Source organism: Coffea arabica, chromosome 2c (assembly GCF_036785885.1).
Source record: "Coffea arabica cultivar ET-39 chromosome 2c, Coffea Arabica ET-39 HiFi, whole genome shotgun sequence".
Taxonomy (NCBI): Eukaryota; Viridiplantae; Streptophyta; class Magnoliopsida; order Gentianales; family Rubiaceae; genus Coffea; species Coffea arabica.
The window spans coordinates 24,036,774-24,059,399 of NC_092312.1; the positions used below are offsets into that span (position 1 = coordinate 24,036,774).

Genomic DNA, 22,626 nt, shown 5'->3' on the forward strand with positions numbered 1-22,626 from the left:
GTTTGTGTATAAATTTGTCCTATTTTAGAGTAAAAAGAGAAACTTTTTTGAACCTACTTAGGATTTAGTTATTTCTAAAACTTACTTACTGGTAATTAGGTTGATCCAATAGGAGGTAGGATCAAGCTGATGAAGTAGTATTAGAGTTCTGGAAGGGGAAACGGGATTTTTCCTCGAGCATACCACCATACAGAGGATTCCTGTTGAGCATGTTGGACTTGTATTTTTTGCAAATTAATTGGGATGTTGTATGCTTGGGATGATGTGTGATGTATTGTTGTCTATATATCTTTGCGCTGTTGTCTGTTGCAGATCTAGATTAGCCTGTATTGTGGATCGTGAATCGAGTTAGTTGGCATTTGGCCAATTAATTTTGTCTCGAGTTTCTTTGCAACTGGTTCCTTGTATCCATGATTTTTTATGCAGGAAGTGGGCTCGTACCTTTACCATTCAGGAGTATGTTGTGATGATCTTTTAAATCTGTCTGAATGAGCTCCTTTTTGGCATCAGGTTTTTGCTCCCCTTTCAGGTAGAAATATGATGAACATTACTGGATCTCTGTTTAGGAGGTAGACCATCAGAGAAGTAATCACCTTTACTCCTATCTACAGTCTGCAACTGGTAAAATTTTCACCTTGCTTGTTAGTGGTCAACTTTAACTCAATCTCAAATACTGATATGCGCTTTGGGATTGAGATATGATTAATGTATATGCAAATGATAGATGCATCTTGAGACAGCTTAAGCTTGGTGTTCAGGCAATGGGCTACAAAAAGACTTCTGGATCAACCAAGAATGAGCGGGACTCGAAACCCAAAAATCTTGGTGGAGAGGTCATATCACTTTGTTTGGCATAAATGACTGAATTGTTGCTAGTTGTACATAAGACTCGTGATTCATTCATATTTTGATGGATAAAATACCAAAAAATTCCTTGTGGTTTACTAAATGTTTAATTTAACTCCCTCTGATTTGAAAACCTACACTATAACTCCCTGTGGTTTCAACTAATTTGAAAATTGGACGGAAAGCATCCAATCTAATGGTTAAACATGAAATGTCAATATTGCCCCTATATAAATGAACTCCCAATGGTTTATCGAATGTTCAATTTAACTCTCTCTAATTTAAAAAATTACACTATAACTCCTTTTGATTTCGACTAAATTGAAAATTGAATAGAAAGCATCTTACATATAGTAGGGGCAGTATTGACATTTCACACACAACCGTTAGATTGGATGCTTTTTGTCCAATTTTCAATTTAGTCAACACTACAGAGAGTTATAGTGTAGGTTTCCAAACTAGAGGAAGTTAAATTGAACATTTATCATATCACAGAGAGTTTTTTGGTATTTTATCCTATTTTGATTGGAACCTTTTGATAGTGGCAGAAAGTGATCCTTGGAAATATCATGGTTCTGCAAAGGGGAATACTAGCCTCATGATTACATTGGAATTAGGAAAGATGACAAGGTTTTTGCTTTAAAAGAGGGATGTGTTAGATTCGAACGACATAAACTGACTGGACGCAAGTGGGTGCATGTTGAGCCCAAGGAGGTGATGAAATTCACTCAAGCAGTGCAGCTTCTGAGATGAAGACAGCTGCTGAGGTTTGTCTATCATCTGTGACTGATGCTGTAGTATGCTGTACAGTATTGGTTTTAGTTGACTTTGTTTGATGAGCTCAAAATCTTGAGATTTGATGCTTCAAAAAGTTTATATGTTTTCTTGTGACTTTTTCATTTGATGTCAACTTTGGTTGCTTAGATCTCTGGGTTTATCTACACAGAGATTTCGTTCGATAGAAATAAATTCTTGAGGGAAATATAGTTGGCCCAAAAAGCCCAGTAGTTGGCCCTTCCGTTTGGATTCTTGTTTTTGGGTCTGTTTTTGAAAAACTATTTTTCACAATCCAAATGCTACAGTAAATGTGTATTTCAAAAACAACTCCAAAAACACCAATATCCAAACAATATATCAAAAACAACTCCAAATACATATTTAATATGTTTATTTCAACTTATATATTCCAATTATGTATAGGATATATATATTATATTAATTTAAATATATTTATTTATACATATTATAAATATTTTACTTTATATAAAATATATTTTTATATATTTATATAAATATTATATATTATATAAATTATAAATATGTTATTATACAGTTATATAAATGTTATATATTATATATATTTAATATATACATAATATATATTATATATATTGAACATTTATATAAATGTACATTTAAACATAATATATATATTTATGTATATTTATAATATACATTTATATTATGTATTATATATAATATAATACATTTATATTAATATATATAATATTAATTGCACATTTATACATAATATTAATAAATGTATACATTTATATTTATTACATTAATACATTTATACATAGTATTAATATATATTTATAATATATTAATTTATACATTTATATAATATTCATTTATAATTTATACACATTTATAATAATATACATTTATATATTTATAAATATATTTATATTATGTATTATATATAATATAATACACTTATAATACATTTATATATTTATTTATAAATATAATATATAATAAATAAATAAATATAATACACTTATTTATTTATATATAATATATAAATTTATTTATAAATATAATACACTTACTTATTTAGAATAATATATAAATATATAAATATATTTATTTATAAATATTTATAATTATATTATAAATGCATAAATGTATATAAATATAAAAACATAAAAATTATAAATTATAAATTATAATATACATTTATATAATATTCATTTATAATTTATATATTTATAGTAATATACATTTAAACATTTATAAATATATTTATATTATGTATTATATATAATATAATACATTTATATATAAATATATGAATATATTTATTTATAAAAGTACAAATATATTTATTTATAAATATTAATAAATGTATTATAAATGCATAAATGTATATAAATATAAAATTATAAAAATTATAATTTATAATTTATATAATATTCATTTATAATTTATACATTTATAAATATATTTATATTATGTATTATATATAATATAATACATTTATATATTTTTATATAAATTTATATATTTATAAATATTTATAAATGTATAATTATATATTGTTATAAAAATATAAAATTATAAATTATAAAAATACTCGAAAATATGTTTTAAAAATACATCTAAAAATAATCCATAAAACCTCTACAGTAAAAGTTTTTTATATAATTTTTGAAAAACAACTCCAAAAACAACTAATCCAAACGGACTTGTATTTGAAAAACGAAATGCTACAGTGCTATTTTTGAAAAACAACCCCAAAAACAGCTAATCCAAACGGACCCAACGACAAACAGAAGTAAATGGGAATACCTTAACTACTTGTACAAAGTACAAGAAATCTATATATATATATATGTGTGTGTGTGTGTGTGTGTGTGTGTGTGTGTGTGTGTATTAGAGGTGTCAAAATGGGTGACTTGGGCGGATTTGGGTTGGGTAAAATAGGTAATGGGTATAAGTGAATCAACCCATTTATACCTATTTAATTAGATGGGTATAAATGGATAAGTCAAAAAATGAATTGAGTAACCCAATTACCCATTTATAAGTCATTTATTTTAACCTTTTGTAAACCCATTTAAATTCATTTTTACAAACAAAGTTATCAATTTATACCGCTCTTTGCACCCATCATTAGTTTTATATTTTTACTTATAATGCTCAATAACCCTAATTACCAATTTTTTCCCATCCATACTCTATGTCGCAAAATTACATATTATTTAATAATTGAATAATAAGAATATAAAATTTTGAACTAAGTACTATAAAAGTTAATATAAAAACTTAATCCAAAAATTTTGAACCCCTAACATTTTTTTCATATATAAATTTAAAATTTCATTTTGGAAAGATAAGAAAAAGGCTAAAACTTATCATAAATTGGTAATGCTGAAAATGAACAAGTTAACAAACTAAGAGAAAATAAAAGGGTAAAATACACTAAACCCCCTTGTAGTTTGGGTTATTGTCATAAAACCTCCTTATTGTTTAAAAACACACATTGAACCTCCTTACACTATGGACTAATCTGGAATTTGGATGAAAAACATCCAAATTAATGGAGAGTGAGTCACACTCGTCTAATACGTAAGTAAAATTGATCACGTTGAGTTTTCTGCATAAAAACTGATTTCTTCTTCCAATTATACCCTCATTCTTTTCTTTCTTTTTTTTTCACTTTCTTTTGCTTTCCTTCACCCACAATTAGAAGGTTGCTTTTTATTCTTTTTTCTTTTCTTTCGTTTCATCTCCTTCCTCCTCCCGCAATCAAAATAGAGACAGCAGATGCACCAAAACACCAACTCCCCTCACAACCACGATCACTACGACCACTCTTTCTCCTTCTTATATTTATCTTCTGTTGCAGCACCAGGGGATTCTTAAGAAAGTTCATGTCAAACTTTGGCTTCTTCTCCAATATAACTCTCCTTACATCAACACCTTTGATCTCTTAAGTAATTGCCTTTAACCCATTCTTTGGTAACCAGATTTGATGCCATCACCATTGCCATCGTGGTCACCAACTGATACATAAGGCGGGCAGAAATCCAGATGGATTTGAGATATGAATCAAGGTAGCCTCACAATTTTTCTTTTAATCCATGCAAATATCTGACTTTTTGTGTGTAATTGGTGTCATATAACCATTTTACTGGTCCAAAGGGTTGTTTTTTTATAGTAATTTGTTGGTTTTGCTTTATTTTAGGACTGAAATTTATAGTTTTGCCTATCACTGTTCATGCCTATGTTTGTTACTCTTTGCTTGTTTTTGGTCAAATCTGATATCATAATCATGATATACGCTGAAATTGGATTTGAGGGTGTAATTTTTGTTAAATTCCACACTGGTGATAGCTACTGGCAGCTCTGCTCCTACTGTCGCTGCCACAAGATCTGTAAATGATAATAAGCGGTAGGGAAGAAGAGAAACTTTGAAAATTTTCACCTTGACTCATAAAGTCTATTTGTAAACCCACAAAGACGATGATGGAAGTGGCAGCAGCTGTAGAAAAATAATGAAAGCTACTTTATCACAGGAGAAGATGAAGAATGTTTTGAAATTTTAGTTTGGCCCCTTAAATTTTTCCTTAGACAATTCAAGATTCATGAATTTAGATGAAATCTGAGACCTATGCTGAAGATGATGATGAAGGTAATGACCACGACAATCATAGTGACGGCGATGATGGCGATGATGGCAAGGTGACAATTGCTGGACTGAAGAAAGGAAGAAAATGGAAGGGAAAGGAAAACAGAAAAAGGAAAAAAAAAAAGAACAAAAAGAAAGGAGATAGGTTCTGAAATCTAAACATCGTCCGGTTGGAGAAGACAACAAATTTTTAGAATTTGTTGAATTAACCCCTGAATTTTACTTTTTTTCTTAAATGAAGCAAGAAAGTTTTTAAAATCTTAAGTAAAACCTGAACTAAGTTTTGGTATAGTTTGAAAACAAGGTTAATATAGGAATTTTATATTATTTCATCAAATTGGATGATTTCCGTTTGTTGGCCAAATTAGTTCAAACCATGAGGGGGTTCTTTGGGAGTTTTTAAACAATGGGGAGGTTTTATGACAATAACCCAAATCACAAGGGGGTTTAGTGAATTTTATCCAAAATAAAATGATAAGATAATACCAACAAATAATAATAATAATGAAACAAAAGTAGTTAACATCATGACAAAATGAAAAACTTAAAAAAAAAGGGGGGGGTGGGAGAAGAGAGGAGACTTGGGGGAAGAAAATTTTAAATGGGTTAATTGGGTTTGATGGGTTATTCAATAATACCCATTTAATGGGCGGGTAACCCATTTATACCCATATACAAAAATTTAACATACTCATACCCATCTATTCATGGGCGAGTATGAGTAAATTTAGTTAAATGGGTTGGTTTGCCACCTATAATATATATATATATATATATATATATATATATATATATATATATATATATATATATATATATATATATGAAAGTAGTTATTTTAATTAGAGTTATTTTTCACTCCTAGGTGACATACCTAATTGAAGAGAATTAATGGGTTATGAATAACTTGGATTATGTCCATATTAAATCCTAATTGGATTATATTATATGTTTAAAAATTATCTCTAATTTTAAAATAATTTTAAAAAATAAGTAATCTTATCTTAAAGATATTGTTTTAAAAACAATTAACCTTATCTTAATGATTCTGCTTTCTATTAAATTATTACATATAGAACTACAGTAAAATCTTTTTCAAATCACAATTATTGAAATTTTGCATATCCCAAATTATTTCCTTTCACCATTATACCGTTGATTAGTATTCAAATTTTCATCATTTCTTCCCTTATTTTTGAATTAACTTAGTATAAAAAAGAGAATTAATTGTTACACCTCCATATTTGCCAATATTGTTGGAAACTGAATATTTATTGATGTAGAAAAATGAATTGCTAGATTTCTTCTACTTAATTAAATATAATATGTAGTTCTAAGTTAATGGTCATTATAAAAATTTAAATTATCTAAAAGAATATTTGTTAAAAAAGAATATCTACCAAGTTCTTGATATGGGGTACATGATTTGATGTATACTATCATATTATAAAGAAAAGTATATAAACAAAGTTTTAAAAATTAGTAAATAATTGAATATTTAGAATACATTAATTTTTTAAAGTTAATATAGATGAACATGTAGGATTATTATTAATTTTTGTATTTTAAATTATTTGTATTTTTATAAATTTGCAATAAAAGAAAAGGCAGTGCTAAGGCACGGGTAAAATTCTAGTTCATTGATGAAAGCAAAATAGGGAAGTACCACAGAAATAGTTTAGAAATAAAAAAAAACTTCGTTGAATGAAAGTTTTTAAAAAATATATATTTATTTGCACAAAAAACTCGAAAATCAAGATGACCAGATTTCTGATTTGAGGTTTAAGACCATCCATTTAAACTAATATTTAATCACTTTCTTTTCTGCAAGAAATGAAAGAAAGTCAAAGAATTATGAATCGGGAAACCAAATAATCAAATATTCTACTAATTTCTAAATTTTTGCAATAAACAAATAAGTCCTTCTGACCTTATGGGCTTTATCTAGGATGATCGAGTTAAGACTCCTCCTAACATATGGGTAGATCTCATTCGTGTACATACCAATTTTTTGCAACTCTTACTCCTAATATCCATATATGGATAGATCATCTGTGTACATGCCAAATGGTTGTATGTAATAAGATGTAACTTTTATTAGAGGACCTCACATGCCAAAACAATTTATTTTCCCGCTTCTTGGTTTCATTTTTTCATAAATATGGTCAACAATTTTCTTGGCTGGAGAAGAGTATTAGGAACTTTTGACTCTTCATCCAAACAACGATCTATGGAAATTTCTTCAACTGTCCATTCATAGCATAACAAGCCACTGAAATGAAAGCTACATTCATAGCATTACAAGCCACTGAAATGAAAATGTTCTATTGAAATTTCTTCAACTGCATTCATGGCATAACAAGCTACTGAAATGAAAGCTACATTCAAAGCATAACAAGCCACTGATATGAAAGCTACTGAAATGAGAGTACAAAGAAATGGAACTTAATTCATTTTCTTTGACCTTATAAAAAAATGTTGAAATGATAATTAAGAACTTACAAACTAAACCTTGATCTTGTGTGCCAATGAATGGATCATCAAATATGTTGAGTTTTCTTTTTCTACTCCCAACAAAAAAAAGTTTCAATTCACAATTCTTTTACATTTTTCCCCCTTCCTTGTAGAAAGAAAAACTTTTTGTTCGTAAGTTTGTTATGATAGATTTCAAGTGCCATAAAAGGGGGAAAAAAGGGGTCCATAGAGAGCGAGAAAATATGGCTAAATTGGGACGCTGCTCAAACTGGAGGTAAGTATTGCAAAGGTAAGAGGAGGAGGAGTTTGCACACAAAATCCTATTCTATCACAATTAGGAGTTATACATGTGGTTTGAACCTTGACCTAGATGCTGATCCAAGTTTTAGCCACCATCGACGTAGAGATAGAGATGTCCATTTAGGTTTGTAGTGCATGCATATGATTGCCTTCACATTGATTTATCCATTTAATTTTATCTATTTAATTTTATTTAAGGAATTTACATGGGCCCATTGGGCATGAAATTCAAAATTTTTAAATTTTATCTATTTGATTTTATTTAAGGAATTTACATGGGCCCATTGGGTATGAACTCCAAATTTTGAAGGGGAAAAAAATTCAATCTATTGTGTCTAAGTGCTGGATATTGGTACAGAGGATCAAAAATTAATCTTCCTAGTGAAGAATTCTCACGGTGAAACTTGGCTTTCACGTATGGAAAGATAAGCATAAAATTAATCAAGCATTTCCTATTTCCAACCAATGGGGCTCGTTTATATGAAGTGATTAAGAAATCTAGAGTCTTATTCCTTTGGTTTAAAATGTATTATTAGAGTCTCATCCCTGAACTTCATTGCGTATAAAGATGGTTTGAAATCAATTAGGGTCAGTGAACTTCATGTATTGGACTCATGTAGTACATGAAATACCTTGAAGATCAAAAGATGCTTTGAAATTCATTTTGATCTAGTATAAAGATGGTTTGAAATCAACTAGAGTCAATGAATTTCATGTATTGACTCATGCAGTATATGAAATACTTTGAAGATCAAAAAATGTTTTGAAGGTCATTTTGATCTAGTATATAATGTACATGAAGATGCTAATTCATATGAAGATGCTCAGAAGATAATGTAGCCCTAGAGTCTTATCCATTTTGATCTTCAGTCCAAAAATAAAGAAAAAGTTTTAGGCTTTTTGCTTTTTGCTTTCCATTCCTAAAATTATTCAAATTTTTTATTATCAAGAGAAATTCTTGTCTGTATGGCGAAAAAAGCCTGAGCCTTGTATATGAAAATCAGAATGGAAACTTCAGATGAAACAATACAAATTATTGACAAATTAATACAAATTAAGGTTTTTCTTGTATAGTGAAATTCGAAAGGGAAACTTCGAAGGAAACTTTACAAATTAATACAAATGAAAATAAAGATGGTGATGGTCCGTGATTTATCCCAAAGTTAGAGACAAAACTCCAAGAACTCCAATAAGTTTTTAACTACCAAATTATTTGTCTATTGACGGCAATCATTAGACTCTAACTATTGCTCAGACCTTCTCCCCATCCGACTTCATCTCCCAAATTTTCTTTTTCTTGAGAAAATTCTACTTTTTATTATGTACTGAAAAAAAAAGAGAATAAGGAACTCGTATAATTTGAAAGGACAAATCATTGGGTTTTTAACTGCAATTTTCTAAAACCGTTTTAAATGTTTGGCTTCATTCCTATTTGCTGTCCGTTTTTGAGGCTCTGAAGACCCATTAAAAATTTTGCAGACGTTGCTATAAGCAGATTCATTTTGGTTTTCATTTTTACATGTCATTTAGGCGCATCGATTTGGTAATGGTTTGCAGTTGCTCTTTGGTGTCTCCAATGGGATTGTGATTCTGATAGGTCGTGGTTGCCGGCTGTCATCTTTAAATATATACGCTATACACGCTCATCAGCACACATAAGCTCTTCAAGTAAATAACCAAGAATTAGTTATTGTGCTAGAATATTTCACTTATTATTTTAATTCCATATAATGGAAGGCAGCAAACATGAACTGTACCTCCAAAAAAAAAAAAGAGTGCAGACTCGTTATGTATTCATTCTCAATGTGTAACGTAAGTCGGAGCTGGTAAGAAAGGGAATGGAGCAACGGAAGCATACGCCACTGGTGGTCCTCGTGCACCCGTATTTCTACTTTGAACCTTATGCTGCTCGTTGACCTGTTCAGTCTCATCAAGCGGCAATGCTGAGGATGATGAAAGACCAAGAGACCTTAGTAAATTTTGTGCTGTTTGGTACTGTTTGTTATCTGGCAGCCTGTGAAACAGAAGCCCGGACATAAACACCGGGAGATACAATAGGCTGGCACGGAACATTCTCCTGGCACTCTTGGTGGTACGATCAATGCAGAAAGACATGGCAGTACCGCTGATTGCTAGGGCAAGAATTGTTGCCTCTAGACAGAACCAGCCAGAAGTTATCCCCCCTGCAATTTAATCACATTAACCATTAAGATTTGCACTTGTTATCCCCAAAAAGAAAAAAGGGCATTAAAATTAGCCCCAGTTCATGTCAGACAAGCAATACCCAACCAACTTGCTCAAGCAACAAACATGAGACACAATTTGAGCTCCAAAAGGAGCAGAAAACAATCACAATAGACTAAATGAAACAAAGTAATAAGACACATTCGTAACTTGAGAATCAAAGCACTTAGGCAAAATCTTGCTATGAACTCAGTCACTCACAGTCATAGGCAAGATAACCAAGTGGAAGCAGATACAAGCAGTTCCTCAAAGCAACCATGGCTGTTCTGTGACCAGAAGCGTCAGCAAGAGAGAACATTTTAAAACTGCCAGCACACCACAAATGATAACAAATTAGGATAACAACGGCAAACTGGATGCCGTTAATTGAACGCAACATCAAGAAGCTTAAGTAAGACTACCAATCAGCAGACATGTCCATGAACTTATCCATATTCTTGTCAAATATCAACATTTCAAAAAAATCCGGACATTTCCATTTGTTTTACAGACATCAACTTACATCCACGTGCTACAAATACAAAAGGTTTTAAGATACAAAATACTAGTATGAGAAGACCGGAGTTTGCAAGCAGATTTCCTTTAGAGTATTTAATTAAACACAATTTTCTGGTGGCTGTTTTACATATCTGAATTCTAATTAAAACCGTACAACATTTAAGACAATTTTAACTTAGAATATTTCATCAACACAATTTTCTCGTGGATTTTCACATAGCAATCTGCATACCCTATGTACATACCCTCCATCTGCATAGTCTTTGCGGCATAAATATGCCAAGGCCATGAAATGGGGTATTTGCCAAAAATATAGAGCAGCAGGGAGAATCATAGCAGTGAGTGAGACCTCACCAGCAGCAGCTGCCCACCTGAATTTACAAATCAAAAAAGTTAATATGATGCATCAAACAAACAAACCCAAACCCAAAGAAAATCAGCTTATAACTATTTCAATGAACTCAATGGCAAGCACAAGGGATAACGAAACAATGAAAAGATTGCTCTCCTTTAATTAATCATTATCAAAGAGGCAGCTCAACAATCAAAGATGTCAAATTCTCATGTGAATTTGTCACTCTAACGTTGCATCAACAAGTAATTATTCTGTTATATTGATACAGAACACACACCCACACAGAGAGAGAGAGAGAGAGAGAGAGAGAGAGATCTATATACAATTTGGCCCAAAATTAAGGTAGTACAAGGCAAGACTTCACTAAGAGGAAAAAGAAATGCAAATACCAGAACATTCACATAAATGGCAAATCAATCATTACTCTTACTACATCAGAATAATAAGTTTGCAACTATCAAAGAAACTGTCCACTAAAATGGAATTAACATGGCTGTTCAACTGATCACCTTAAAACTGCAACAGGATAATACTCGACTTAGGAACTTACAAGATCCTAAACTGGGTTTCTGTGGTTTCCCAATAAAATGGATGACCTATCTTCTACTACTAGGTTTTTCCATAGAAATTGTAGATGTCTACAGAAAGAAGGTACTGCAATATGTGAAACTTGTTCAAATTTTCAGAGCAGAAACAAAAATCATATTCAGTAATTACCGTTCTAATTCATTTAACATTATTGTTTCACTGAATTCTTTTTGACCAACTCATCCTGAAAAAAGCGTGCAACAAGCATATGGCAAAATATCTTAAGCCTTTCAATGACCACACAATCCAATGGAGTTTCTACCAGCGTAGCACCGGTAAATATCAACTTTTTACATAACATTAATGTCCTAGACCAGACACAACATCTCTATATTAACACCCAATTCAAAGTTCTGTTTTCCCTCTTGGTTACCCACACAATTCAAAATTGGAATGCAACCTCTTGGACCAGTCTATTCAGCACCCGCCGCCCCCAACAAAACTGCAAAAAATAAGAATAAAACAATATAATAGAAAAGAAATCATTACTAGTCTACTAAAAAGAAGACTTCCTCCCAAAAGGAAGAAAATGTCAAATGTCAACAATGTTAGCCTATAAACTGAAGAAAAATGAAACAAACAGATCACAGATATGCAATTAGAACCAAAGGTGAACTGGAAAAACTACCCAAGAAGAGGCGGAATAGCACCAACAATAGCTCCAACCCAAGTATTTATTGGATGCATTTGTTTCAGTGGTGTGTATACAAATGCATAAAGCACAAGGTTAGAAGCAGCAAGCCCAGCTGCCAACACATTAGCCTGCAAAAACCTTGTCATATGAGATGCTTACATTAGTTACTCCAACCATAGTTACAGTATAAGCAAACAGAACCCAAAAAAAATAAAGGGACACTAAGCAGGCTAGATATTCAAATTATCCAACCACCTTCCAAGCCAGTAAAGCAGTGCCAGCAATGCCAGCACAAGATGCCCAGGTGACAGCATGAGGAATTGTAAGACGACCAGAAGGGAGTGGTCTGTTCCTGGTTCTCTTCATTAGAGCATCATTATTAATTTCATAAACCTAACAAGAAAATGCAAATTTAAATGAGTGGTATTCTCAATCCAATCAGGGAAACTAAGGGATAAGCAAATCCACACGATACACAAAAAATGTACAAAAATGCAGACACGCCAAATCCAAATCATGGTAACCCAGACTTTAGAGAACAGGAAAATTTGAATAATAAAAAAAAAAGCATGCCATTTGGAAGATGCTATTTTCTTAAAAAAAAAAAAGATTCTGACAGGATAAACCTCACACCAGGGAACACAGGATGATGAACACAATAAATAAGTTGGTTTTATAGTTTGATGAACGATTTCAATTATAGATTCGCAGAAATAAAGATCATGCCTATTGGATTTAAACCAAACTCATGCGCTTATTAGAGTCGTAAAGGTTAACGATTTCTTATTAGCCAAGCATAAACCCCAATATCAACAAGATATTTCTCACTCCCACAATACAATCTCCTGAAGCAAAATGGGCTAATGAAAGTTAAACAGACATGTCTTTTGCATCCAATAGGAAGAGTCTTGTTTCATAGTACTGAAGATACTTCTCCAGTCATTACACTGCAGCATTTAGGCAAGACTCCAAAAATGTCCGAATTCTCCACTTAAACAAGCATGATTACATGGTTTCTTCATACTGTAACTGCCAATACAACACAAAGAATAATAAACACTATAACACAATTGCAAGGGACAATACTAAAGATAAAGCAACGAAGACACAAATTACTAATAACAGCAACGATACCACGTTAGAGATGAGCATGTGGCCCAAAAGATGAAAACCTGATTTAATGTGTTGGCAGACGCTGCAACCATCATTGTACCAGCACATGTGCAACAAAGTCCTGTGAAATCAATGGCACTACCACTTCCAAGTATATATCCAGTTCCAGAAGTAGCTACCACCAACAGGCTACGGACAACGATTAAAAAAAAAAAAGTTAAATTTTCTGCCGTTATATATCTCTATGCCATTTTAAAACTATTTACATGTTATATCATGTCAAGACTAATTGCATATATCATATTAAGACTGCAAAATTAAGATGATCAATATAAGCTATGATCGTAATCCTGCTGCAACAGCGCCTATAGTTTAGTTCCAATGTGACAGCAGCAAGATTTTACAAAATTTCTGAACCTTTCACGAAAGTTCATTATACTAATAAAAAAAAATTAGATCACAAATGGCAGATCATTTTTTTTAAGTTCTTCTAGTTCAATAACCTTATTAATATTGTATTGATTCGACCAAGATTCACTTTTTTTTCTTCTGATAGCACTTTAAATCTTAAAAATCAATTCCAATATACGAGCACAAAATTCAGTTGAATATCGACCCAAAGTTAATCAAATTTAATCGGAAATGTAAATGAATCGAAGAACATTCAGCAAACTATAACAGGAAGAGAAAAAACAACTAACAAACATATAGAAAATAATGAAATTTACCTCAGGCGAGCTTTGGATAGTTCAAAGTAACAGCGGCCGTAATAATTGACGGCATCCTTCAGTTTCGACGCCGAAAACGCAGACAACGACGTCGTGTTAAGAAAAGAAGATCCGAGTGCCCGACTAGGATCCGACTTGAGGGAGTCGGAAGCAAAGGAGGTTGTGCTGGCGGCTGCCGAGTAGAATTGAGAGTGGAAGAGCGAGGATCCGACGGCATAATTGTAATTTCTCGGGTTTGCTGTAGAAACGAGTTTAGATGAGAAAATCAGTGAGTTTCTCCACATGACTCAGTTCTTCAGATTGAAAGAAATTTGCCCGGAGCAATCAAAGGAGGTTTCCCTTGGGACGGCGGGAACGGATTGGATGGAGCTGGATCGTGCAGACCGATCAGGCGAGTGATGGGAGGAAATGAAAGGATTATTTACCTTAAAAGTCCTTAATGTTCGACCTAATTCTGTTGGTCTCTACACTTTTATTTTCTCACGTTTTTCTACAAATGAAAGAAATCATACGAATTAAGTTGAAACGTCCGTTTTGATAAATCAAATAAATCCATTGTGATTTTTGACAAAAAAAAATAAATCCATTTTGAATGCTTAATCAATTTTTTTATCCATAACTTTCATACACTGTAGATGAATGACAAGGTGTGTTATTTTTTTTTTTTAAAATATGCAGCACCATATTGGTATAATTTTCTCAAATGACTATTCGATAATCTTAAAATATTATTCAGGGTTTGTTTTTTTTTTTTTCCCAACGATTCAGGGTTTGTTTGAAAAATTGAAGTTTGACGTCTGAAAATTTCAATGTTTTCAGAACCGGATCGGACCGACCGGGAACCGGTAGCATCAACGGTCCGATCCAACATCACACCAGAAACTAATGGAAAATCGCTAGGAACCGGACGAATCGTTAAAAACCATTTAACCGTAAACCGCCGATTCATGAATTTTCAAGCAATAGACTGAAATTGAAAACAATAAAATGCATGAATCTTCAAGCAATAGACTGAAATTGAAAACAATAAAATGTGAATCTTCAAGCAATAGACTGAAATTGAAAACAATAAAATGCATGAATCTTCAAGCAATAGACTGAAATTGAAAACAATAAAATGGATAGAGGCAGCTAAGATTCGAACCGGGCCTTCACGACCACAAGGGGTATGCTTACCACCAATCTACAACCGAAGGACGGGCTTCTCTTTGTGTAGAATTTTACTTAATCTAATCAAAATATAAAATTAGATTAAATTAAAAATAACCCTAGCATTGGCTTCAGACGGCACCATTCCTTCAATTCACTTTCTTTCTCAGCCGCACGGCGCACAGACGCACAGACGGCACCATTTCTTATTTCTCCTTGGCTTCAATTCACTTTCTCAGTTCCTCCATTCCTTCAATCTCCAGTTAATCTTTTTTTTTTTTCTTCATCATCCTTCCACATCCAAATATCCACAACAAGATCAGCACACTATTATTTTTAGACGGGACTCCAAAGCTTTGCATCTTGGTAAGTTTAATTTTTGCCTTTTCTTGATTTTTGTTTTCTATATTATCTTTAGTGGATTTTTTCGTATTTTCTTCTTTTTTCCCCCCAAATTTTCATCCGTTTATGAATCATAAATTATTTGGCAGTCATGTTTGGAGAAGTTATTTTTGGATAAAGTATCAAATTAATAAAATTAGTCATGTTTGGTTTTTTAATTTTGTATTTTTCTGGAATTAATATTTGGAATGCCCTTTTTTTGTTCCATTGATATTGTTTGTGACAATAACCGTATGCAACTAATTTATGATTTATGATTATAGTATGCAACCGTATGCCCTTTTTTTATTCAATTAATTTCTGTGACCAAAAACTAATTTCTGCTCAAATGTTCAAAGTTCATACGGCTTTTTTTATTTAATCAATATTATTTCAACTTGAAGTTTGTCTAATTAAAGGACCTCTGGATTTCTTCTGTCTTCAGTTATAGGAGATTATTTTTATTTTTTTTTAGATTTCATCTCGTATATTTTTATGGCTTGATCATTGGTGTTATGACTGGGTATATTTTTATGGCTTGTTCAATTTACCTAGACAATAACACACACATATATATTCTTTAAATCCATCCGGGCTACAAAACTTAAATTTAGTTTTAAGTTATATTGATGAATGTATTTTAGGGACTTAAGTTATTAATAACCATGTTAGAATTTACATTAACCGTCAAGTTCCAATGTAGACTGTATAGTGAAGACCTATGAAGTATTTAGCATTAAAGCTGCCAAAAAAAAAAAAAACAGAGAACCGTTGAACCGGCCGGTCCGTGAACAGCCGGTCCAAGTTTAAAAACATTGCTGAAAATACTATTCAGTGTTGAAAGTATTAAATGTGGTCTCTGGCTAAGATTGTTCTTGATTCTCCTTCTGTGATCTTGTTATTCTTGGTGCATTAAAGGTGTACTTAGAAAGAGAAAGCAATTATAAGGAAAGAAAACAATTAGTTGCTCTGCCTAGAGATGATGCTGCAGTTGCAAGATATGCAATCTCCAGTTCCATTATTCCATCTGGCGGGTACTTAATTTTTTTTATACAAACTGATCACGTGTAATTAATTGGTCATGACTTTTGTGAAAATGAATTACCAATTTTGGTGGTTCGCAAGTCACTTTTTTCACACACAGCTCGTTCTTTCCAGTATCATGACCCAATTCATTCAATTTTTTATTGTTAACTTTCTTGAATTTGTATTTGTGGCTTATCGTTGTTGTTTAACTATATAGTTAGTTCATAATATAGTAAGAAGTTCTTCTATTCTTAGTTCGCTTATTTCTATTACATGAAAACTATATAGTTTTACGATTTGATCCATACTACTATATACGCATTTCTTTCTTCTTAGGCAGATTGAAGAAAACTCTTGATGTAACAACAATAATCTTTCTTGGTTTCTCTCTACAATACAATTCCTTGATATTTCTTCCTTAAGTACATTTCTTTCTCACTCTTTCAAGATGATTTCTTTTTGTTTCCTTTTTCTCTCACGTTATAAAAGTCTAAAGGCACGAGACATCAGACTAGCTACTTTGGTGGAAGATATTGTTCGATTAAGAGGATTGTTTCATATGTGCTCTTGTTGTCTAGTTAAAAATGATATGAATTAATTAAACTCTAAGATTAGCAACTATGCCTTGGGCATCACTTTAGATGAGGAACTCTTGTTTCCTCAGTGTCAAGAACACTGAATGTAAAGTCAACTCGAGCACTTGCTCGCAGTTGTACATCTTTTAAAAGCAATACAACCAATTATCGTTTTGAAAAAAAAAATTAAAAGTCTAATGGATTTTAATCATTATTGCTTATCCTGGCATACACAATTGTATCAATTCTTGAATAGTAGGCGATACTATCTTGTTTTGTTCATTGTCTGTCTACTAAAAAAAAAAAATTTATGTTCTGTCCATGGTCTACTATGCAAATTAATTATTTACAGTTTTGAATTTTGTAGAGCTAACTCTTGTTTGGATAGAGTATTATTTGAAATATTATTTAAAATAATTATTGTAGTACTTTTTGTGATGTGATGTATGTGAGATAAAAAAGAGACTAGGAATATAAAAATGTAGGTTGGGAAGTGTGTTTATGATGCAAGCGAAATATTATTTGAGATATTTTTGCTATCCAAAATTGTATTATATATAGTTTTGAATTTTTTGGAACTAACTCTAGTATAATTCCTTCCGTTGTCCATGGCTATTAATGCTACCCTTGTTCATTGATTGAGTTTAAATATTTTACTAGCGTTAGTATTTTTTTTTATTGGTTGGCTTTTGATGTAAGAATGTTGTAATTAGGCTCGTGTACCAATCATGATAAACCACAAAAAAAAAATATTAAAGAATTTTAATTGAGGTTTCTGAATTTTGCCAATGGATCATTAACATTTCTATGAATATGCTGATAAATAATGATTTGATGAACTGATGTTCTCAATCTAATTACTTTCCTTTTACAATCTAACACCACAGATGATCGTACTAGCTATTACTCTTCCCTTTATTCGTCGAGGTTTGGACTATAGGTTTAATTTAATTTATTTTCTACATTTGTTGGAGGAATTATTTGCATCTTGAATTTCTATTGATTTTTAGTTGGGGACAAATGTGAAATACTATTAGTTGGATCTAACTTTTGGATTTTTGTGATATTTAATGGATTCAAAAACACCTAAAACCAGGAAAATCAGGCAATAGTACTGCAAGGAATATCAGCCTGCTCAGGCACCCATGGGCCTTAGCCCGCCTGCTCCTCACATGACCCGAATCCCAATCTGAAACGGATAAAATCACGTGCCCAGTGTGGACTGCCTTCAGTGCCCTATATAAGCACAGCATCACAATTAAAGTTACATCGACAATTTTAAGAATAAGTTAGTTCAAATTGAAATTAGGGTTAGGTTTCCTTCGCTCCATGGCTTCCAACAGCGACAATGAACCCGAGCGTCTACGCGACCATCCTGGAATGAGAGGCATGATCCCCGAGCATCCGGCCATGGAATCGGAGCTACTGTCGCATTCCAGCAGCCAAGAGATCTGCTCCCAAGAGAGCAGCAGTAGCGACAAAGAGAGCCTCGCATTGAAAAGCATCGGCAGCAGCAGCCAAGAGGGCAGCAGCAGCCAAGAGGGAAGCGGTACCGACAAGCTAAGGGTAGACAAGCTGGCTGAAATTGTGGAGGAGGCAGAGGAGGGGGAGGAGTATGGGAAGGCAAAGATTTGGAAGGAATGGTGGGATCGTAGCAAGAAGGAATATGAAGAAACTAACTGGGATGAAATTGATTGGAAGGAGGAACTGGCTAATCTGAAGCCCTTGTCTGCTGAGGAACGCGCTGAGTTGTATGATTCTATTCCCTCTCCTCCAGCTAATTTTGACAAAATTGAGGGGCTGGATCCTGACCTGAAGCGTGCTTTTGTCCACGATGTGGATCCTGTGTTATGGAAAAAGTACTTGCAAGAGGTTAAAGAAAGCGATGTTAGTACATGAAATCCTGAACACTCTCCTTTTCTTTTTCTGCTTTTTTTTTTTAAGTTTTTAAATATTTTTTAAATCTGGTCTAGCTGCATTGTTGTCTTTTTTTTTTGTTTAAATGTATTTGCATTCCACTGGGAAACCATTTTCATGTTCTAATGTATGTTACCTGAAAATATTTTTTTAGTTTATTTACCAAAATGAGAGTCATAATTCTTGCATTAATTTCTTCCATAATTTGTTCATATATGCGCGTAATAGTAAAGGTCTTACTCCGTTTCTGCTTTACATGCCTTAATGACTTGGATTTATGCATGAACAGGGATTTGATGTGATCACTGATCCGGGTGAGACTCCGTACCTTCCTGTTTACCAAATCAATCATGATGCTGATCCAGAATTCCACCAACAGCTCATCAACTTGGTTACAAAGGGCCTGCAGGATGTACGTTCCATTCCCTTTTTTGTGTTTCCATATCTAACTTAATTTCTTTTTTTTTTCTTTATTCCATATTGTTGAGTTTCTAAAGCGTTTTACTTCCTCTTGCAGGAGCATCCAGGATTCCAATTTAAGCAAATTGAGTGGGTGACTGCGTACTCCCTCTGTGCTGGTTGGGTATACAATGTCACTTTTCTAGCTCAAGGTGCTGATGCTCCCGATGGCAAAAGTTTTCAAGCCAGAGTTCATATTGGAGTCGATAAGGATGCTGTTTTATTTTGCCGTCCGAGAGCTGTTGAAAGCTAGGCTGCCTCAACAATTCTATTGTTGAAGGCAGACCTGCTATATCTGTTTATAGTATCCGTAAGCAAATGCTAGTTGTTAGAACCTAGTTACTGCCAAGCTGAATCTATCCTTGAAGGCAGACCTGCTATTTCTATTTATGATATCATGAAGAAATGCTATGGTTGTATTTATTGGAATGTTTAAGGAACTAGTATTTTGCAAATTTGGAGTTTAAAATTTAGAATCTAGACAGTTATGTGCCTTTTGCCCTTGGTAGTTATGTCAACTAAGATAGTCGAAAAGAATCATGTGTTTTATAATGTTGACAGTTTAATGTGGTCTTTGGCTGATGATATCTTGAACTTTCATCCTGTTACTTTTGTGCTTTGAATGTAAATAAAGATTTGAAATTGGTTGGTTGCACATCCACCAGTACTTGTGTTCCCATGTGGGATCAATTGGCATGGATCACCATGGAAGTTGTTTTGTGGTTGCAAATTTCAACTGAACTTGCAGAAAGTCTTAAAAAGAAGTATTTGATGGATTATCTGATTCTTATAAAAGTTTTGAACGTCAGTGGTTTTTTTGTGTGGTCACATGATTTAGGTTGGTTTAGATGTGCTGGTTGTTTGTGGTTGTTTTGAGTGCTCTTGAGGTTTGACTTATTTCATCTGATATTGCTCTGAAGATCTTTGAGAGCTGAAATGCTTGTATGCTGCAAGGAGCGTTCTTTCCACTTAAGCAATTTTCACTCCATTAGAGCTCTTATTTAGTAGTGAAAAGAGTGGTGTGAATCCCCGAACAGGAGCATCATATCTGAAATTGCTATTGTTGGTTTTGGCAATATCGGGTCACAAACTTTGGATCTTATATGATTGATGTTGCTTTATGAATAAAATGTGTCCAAGGACCAAAATTGTGAAATCTTGTCATCAGCTGATGTTTTGTTACTTTTCCTTGATCAGCTTCAGCTTTGATCTTGAAAACGTATTAGGATGATGACGATTGCTACTCTCCACTTGCTTTATATGCCTTCTAGAGTTGTCTTTACTTTACCCCTTCTGTTGTTTGGTTTGCGGGTTTGGCCATTTGGTGGAGTTGGGGAGGGGATTAGCCTATGCCAATGTAAGAAGCTGGTTTATGTGCTGTTGACTGAGGGAACAGTGCAGAAGTTGTCTTGCTTGTTCCAGTTGTACTGTATCAAAAGCTTGCCAGTTAGTGGTAGAAAGTAATGGGTTGTTTCTCCTTTTGGAACATTTTTTTTCTTTGTTTTTTGGTTTAAGAAACTACTTTCTTTACTTTCTAGTTGTTGCTTTATTAAATCAGCTTGTGTGGCTTTAGCTGTGCAGCGTTGGTTCAAACTAGAAACTCTTAATGGTTGTGCTGCTTACGAACGGCTTTGGTTGATTAGAAAACAGCACTAGTGCTAAATGCTCTGGCTTAAATGTTTTGTTGGAATATTTTCAAAGGAAGCCCAAGTTGGTTAGTTGAGTGGTGTTTTGCTGGTGTTTCTAGGTTTGAACTAGGGGTGGCAATGGGGGGGGTGGGTTGGGGGAGCCGCCCCGTGGCATTTTAATTCCCCCCGCCGCTGCCCTGCCCCGCTTCCCTTACGGGGGCACCCGTGGAATTAAAAAAATGTTACTATATAATTTCATTATAATTAAATTTGAGTAAATAATCAAGTACTAAAATATCAACACATCACTAAATTATTATTCATTGGAATTTTATAATTGAAATTCGTAAAAATAATTAAACAAAGGTTTTTTTAATACAATATAATATGATAAACAAATATAATTAAAATAATTAAGTTTTCACTTTTGATACAAACAATCACTAAATTATTAGTGTTTTTTTTTAAAAAAAAAATTGTTATTGTATTAAGTATAGTTAGGAATTTAACATAAATGTATTAATAAATTTAATATAAATAATTAATAATTTTTATTAATAGACATGTATAATTAGTAGTATAATTGATAATAACATTATATATATATATATAATTATGTACATATATATATATATATATGTATATATATTTTTAAATGGGTGATGGGGCGAGGCGTGGGACGGGAATATACTCCCCCACCCCATATCTAAACGGGGGGAAAAAATTCCCCCCCCCCCCCCCCCCCCCAAGCCAATGACCTCCTGTGGGCACTTGCCCTGTTGCTATCTCTAGTTTGAACTCTTGCTTTCTGGACGTAATTGTCGGAAGTTGGCAAGTTGTGTCCGAAAATTAGAATGTAATTGTCGTCCATAGGTTGTGTAGCTATGGGGTGCTATTCTAGTGACTTTTTTGTTGGAGATCCAAGCGAGAAACAAGATAGTCTAATGTAGTAGTATTTTCAAAGAAAAAAAAAACTATAGAAAATAAAGGAGTTAGTATCGGAGCCTGCTGCAAAGCGAAGATTCAGATCATAATTTGGATATGGCCTATTTTTAAGAGGCCTTGCCTTGCTCCTGGTGTAGATTTGATACCTGCGCTAATTTGTCAAAGATCCTGATCCAATCTTGAGGAATGAAAAAATTGAAGTTTAAGAAAAGATTACAAAGGACCTTCACTTTGGAATTTAATTTGTTTGGATAGTGGGTTATTTTTCCAAATATATTTGCTTACATCACCATTACAATTTTCAATACAATTTTTTATCTTCCCAATTACCTTTTTATCTCACATACA

General features: G+C 32.8%; 2 protein-coding genes and 1 long non-coding RNA gene across 3 annotated transcripts; 2 read left to right on the top strand and 1 right to left on the bottom strand.

The window, feature by feature from the left end:
- The first annotated feature begins 4,295 nt into the window (after positions 1–4,295).
- LOC140035879 (uncharacterized) lies at positions 4,296–5,627 on the top strand. Its single transcript, XR_011839781.1, has 2 exons — positions 4,296–4,688; positions 5,151–5,627. It is a non-coding gene; the product is annotated as an uncharacterized lncRNA (long non-coding RNA).
- A 4,074-nt stretch (positions 5,628–9,701) lies between these two features.
- LOC113726998 (protoheme IX farnesyltransferase, mitochondrial) lies at positions 9,702–14,689 on the bottom strand. Its single transcript, XM_027250943.2, has 7 exons — positions 14,199–14,689; positions 13,530–13,659; positions 12,613–12,750; positions 12,352–12,485; positions 11,026–11,151; positions 10,484–10,587; positions 9,702–10,221 (listed from the first exon to the last, which is right to left on the bottom strand). Exons 1-7 carry the CDS (start codon positions 14,480–14,482, stop codon positions 9,839–9,841), a joined length of 1,299 nt encoding a protein of 432 aa, XP_027106744.1. The 5' UTR covers positions 14,483–14,689; the 3' UTR covers positions 9,702–9,838.
- Positions 14,690–15,466: 777 nt separating this feature from the next.
- On the top strand, positions 15,467–20,160 carry LOC113726999 (uncharacterized). The gene is made up of 4 exons (XM_027250945.2): positions 15,467–15,713; positions 18,426–19,216; positions 19,536–19,658; positions 19,764–20,160. Exons 2-4 carry the CDS (start codon positions 18,659–18,661, stop codon positions 19,956–19,958), a joined length of 876 nt encoding a protein of 291 aa, XP_027106746.1. The 5' UTR covers positions 15,467–15,713; positions 18,426–18,658; the 3' UTR covers positions 19,959–20,160.
- Positions 20,161–22,626: the final 2,466 nt, after the last annotated feature.

Excerpts from the sequence above, each read along its gene's own strand:
- LOC113726998 (XM_027250943.2), bottom strand. The coding sequence starts at position 14,482 with ATGTGGAGAAACTCACTGATTTTCTCATCTAAACTCGTTTCTACAGCA. Across the intron at positions 13,660-14,198 it reads CTATCCAAAGCTCGCCTGAG|CCTGTTGGTGGTAGCTACTT; the intron begins GTAAATTTCATT and ends CGTTGTCCGTAG. Across the intron at positions 10,222-10,483 it reads TGGTTATCTTGCCTATGACT|GGGGGATAACTTCTGGCTGG; the intron begins GTGAGTGACTGA and ends ATTAAATTGCAG.
- LOC113726999 (XM_027250945.2), top strand. The coding sequence starts at position 18,659 with ATGGCTTCCAACAGCGACAATGAACCCGAGCGTCTACGCGACCATCCT. Across the intron at positions 19,217-19,535 it reads AAGAGGTTAAAGAAAGCGAT|GGATTTGATGTGATCACTGA; the intron begins GTTAGTACATGA and ends ATGCATGAACAG. Across the intron at positions 19,659-19,763 it reads TTACAAAGGGCCTGCAGGAT|GAGCATCCAGGATTCCAATT; the intron begins GTACGTTCCATT and ends TTCCTCTTGCAG.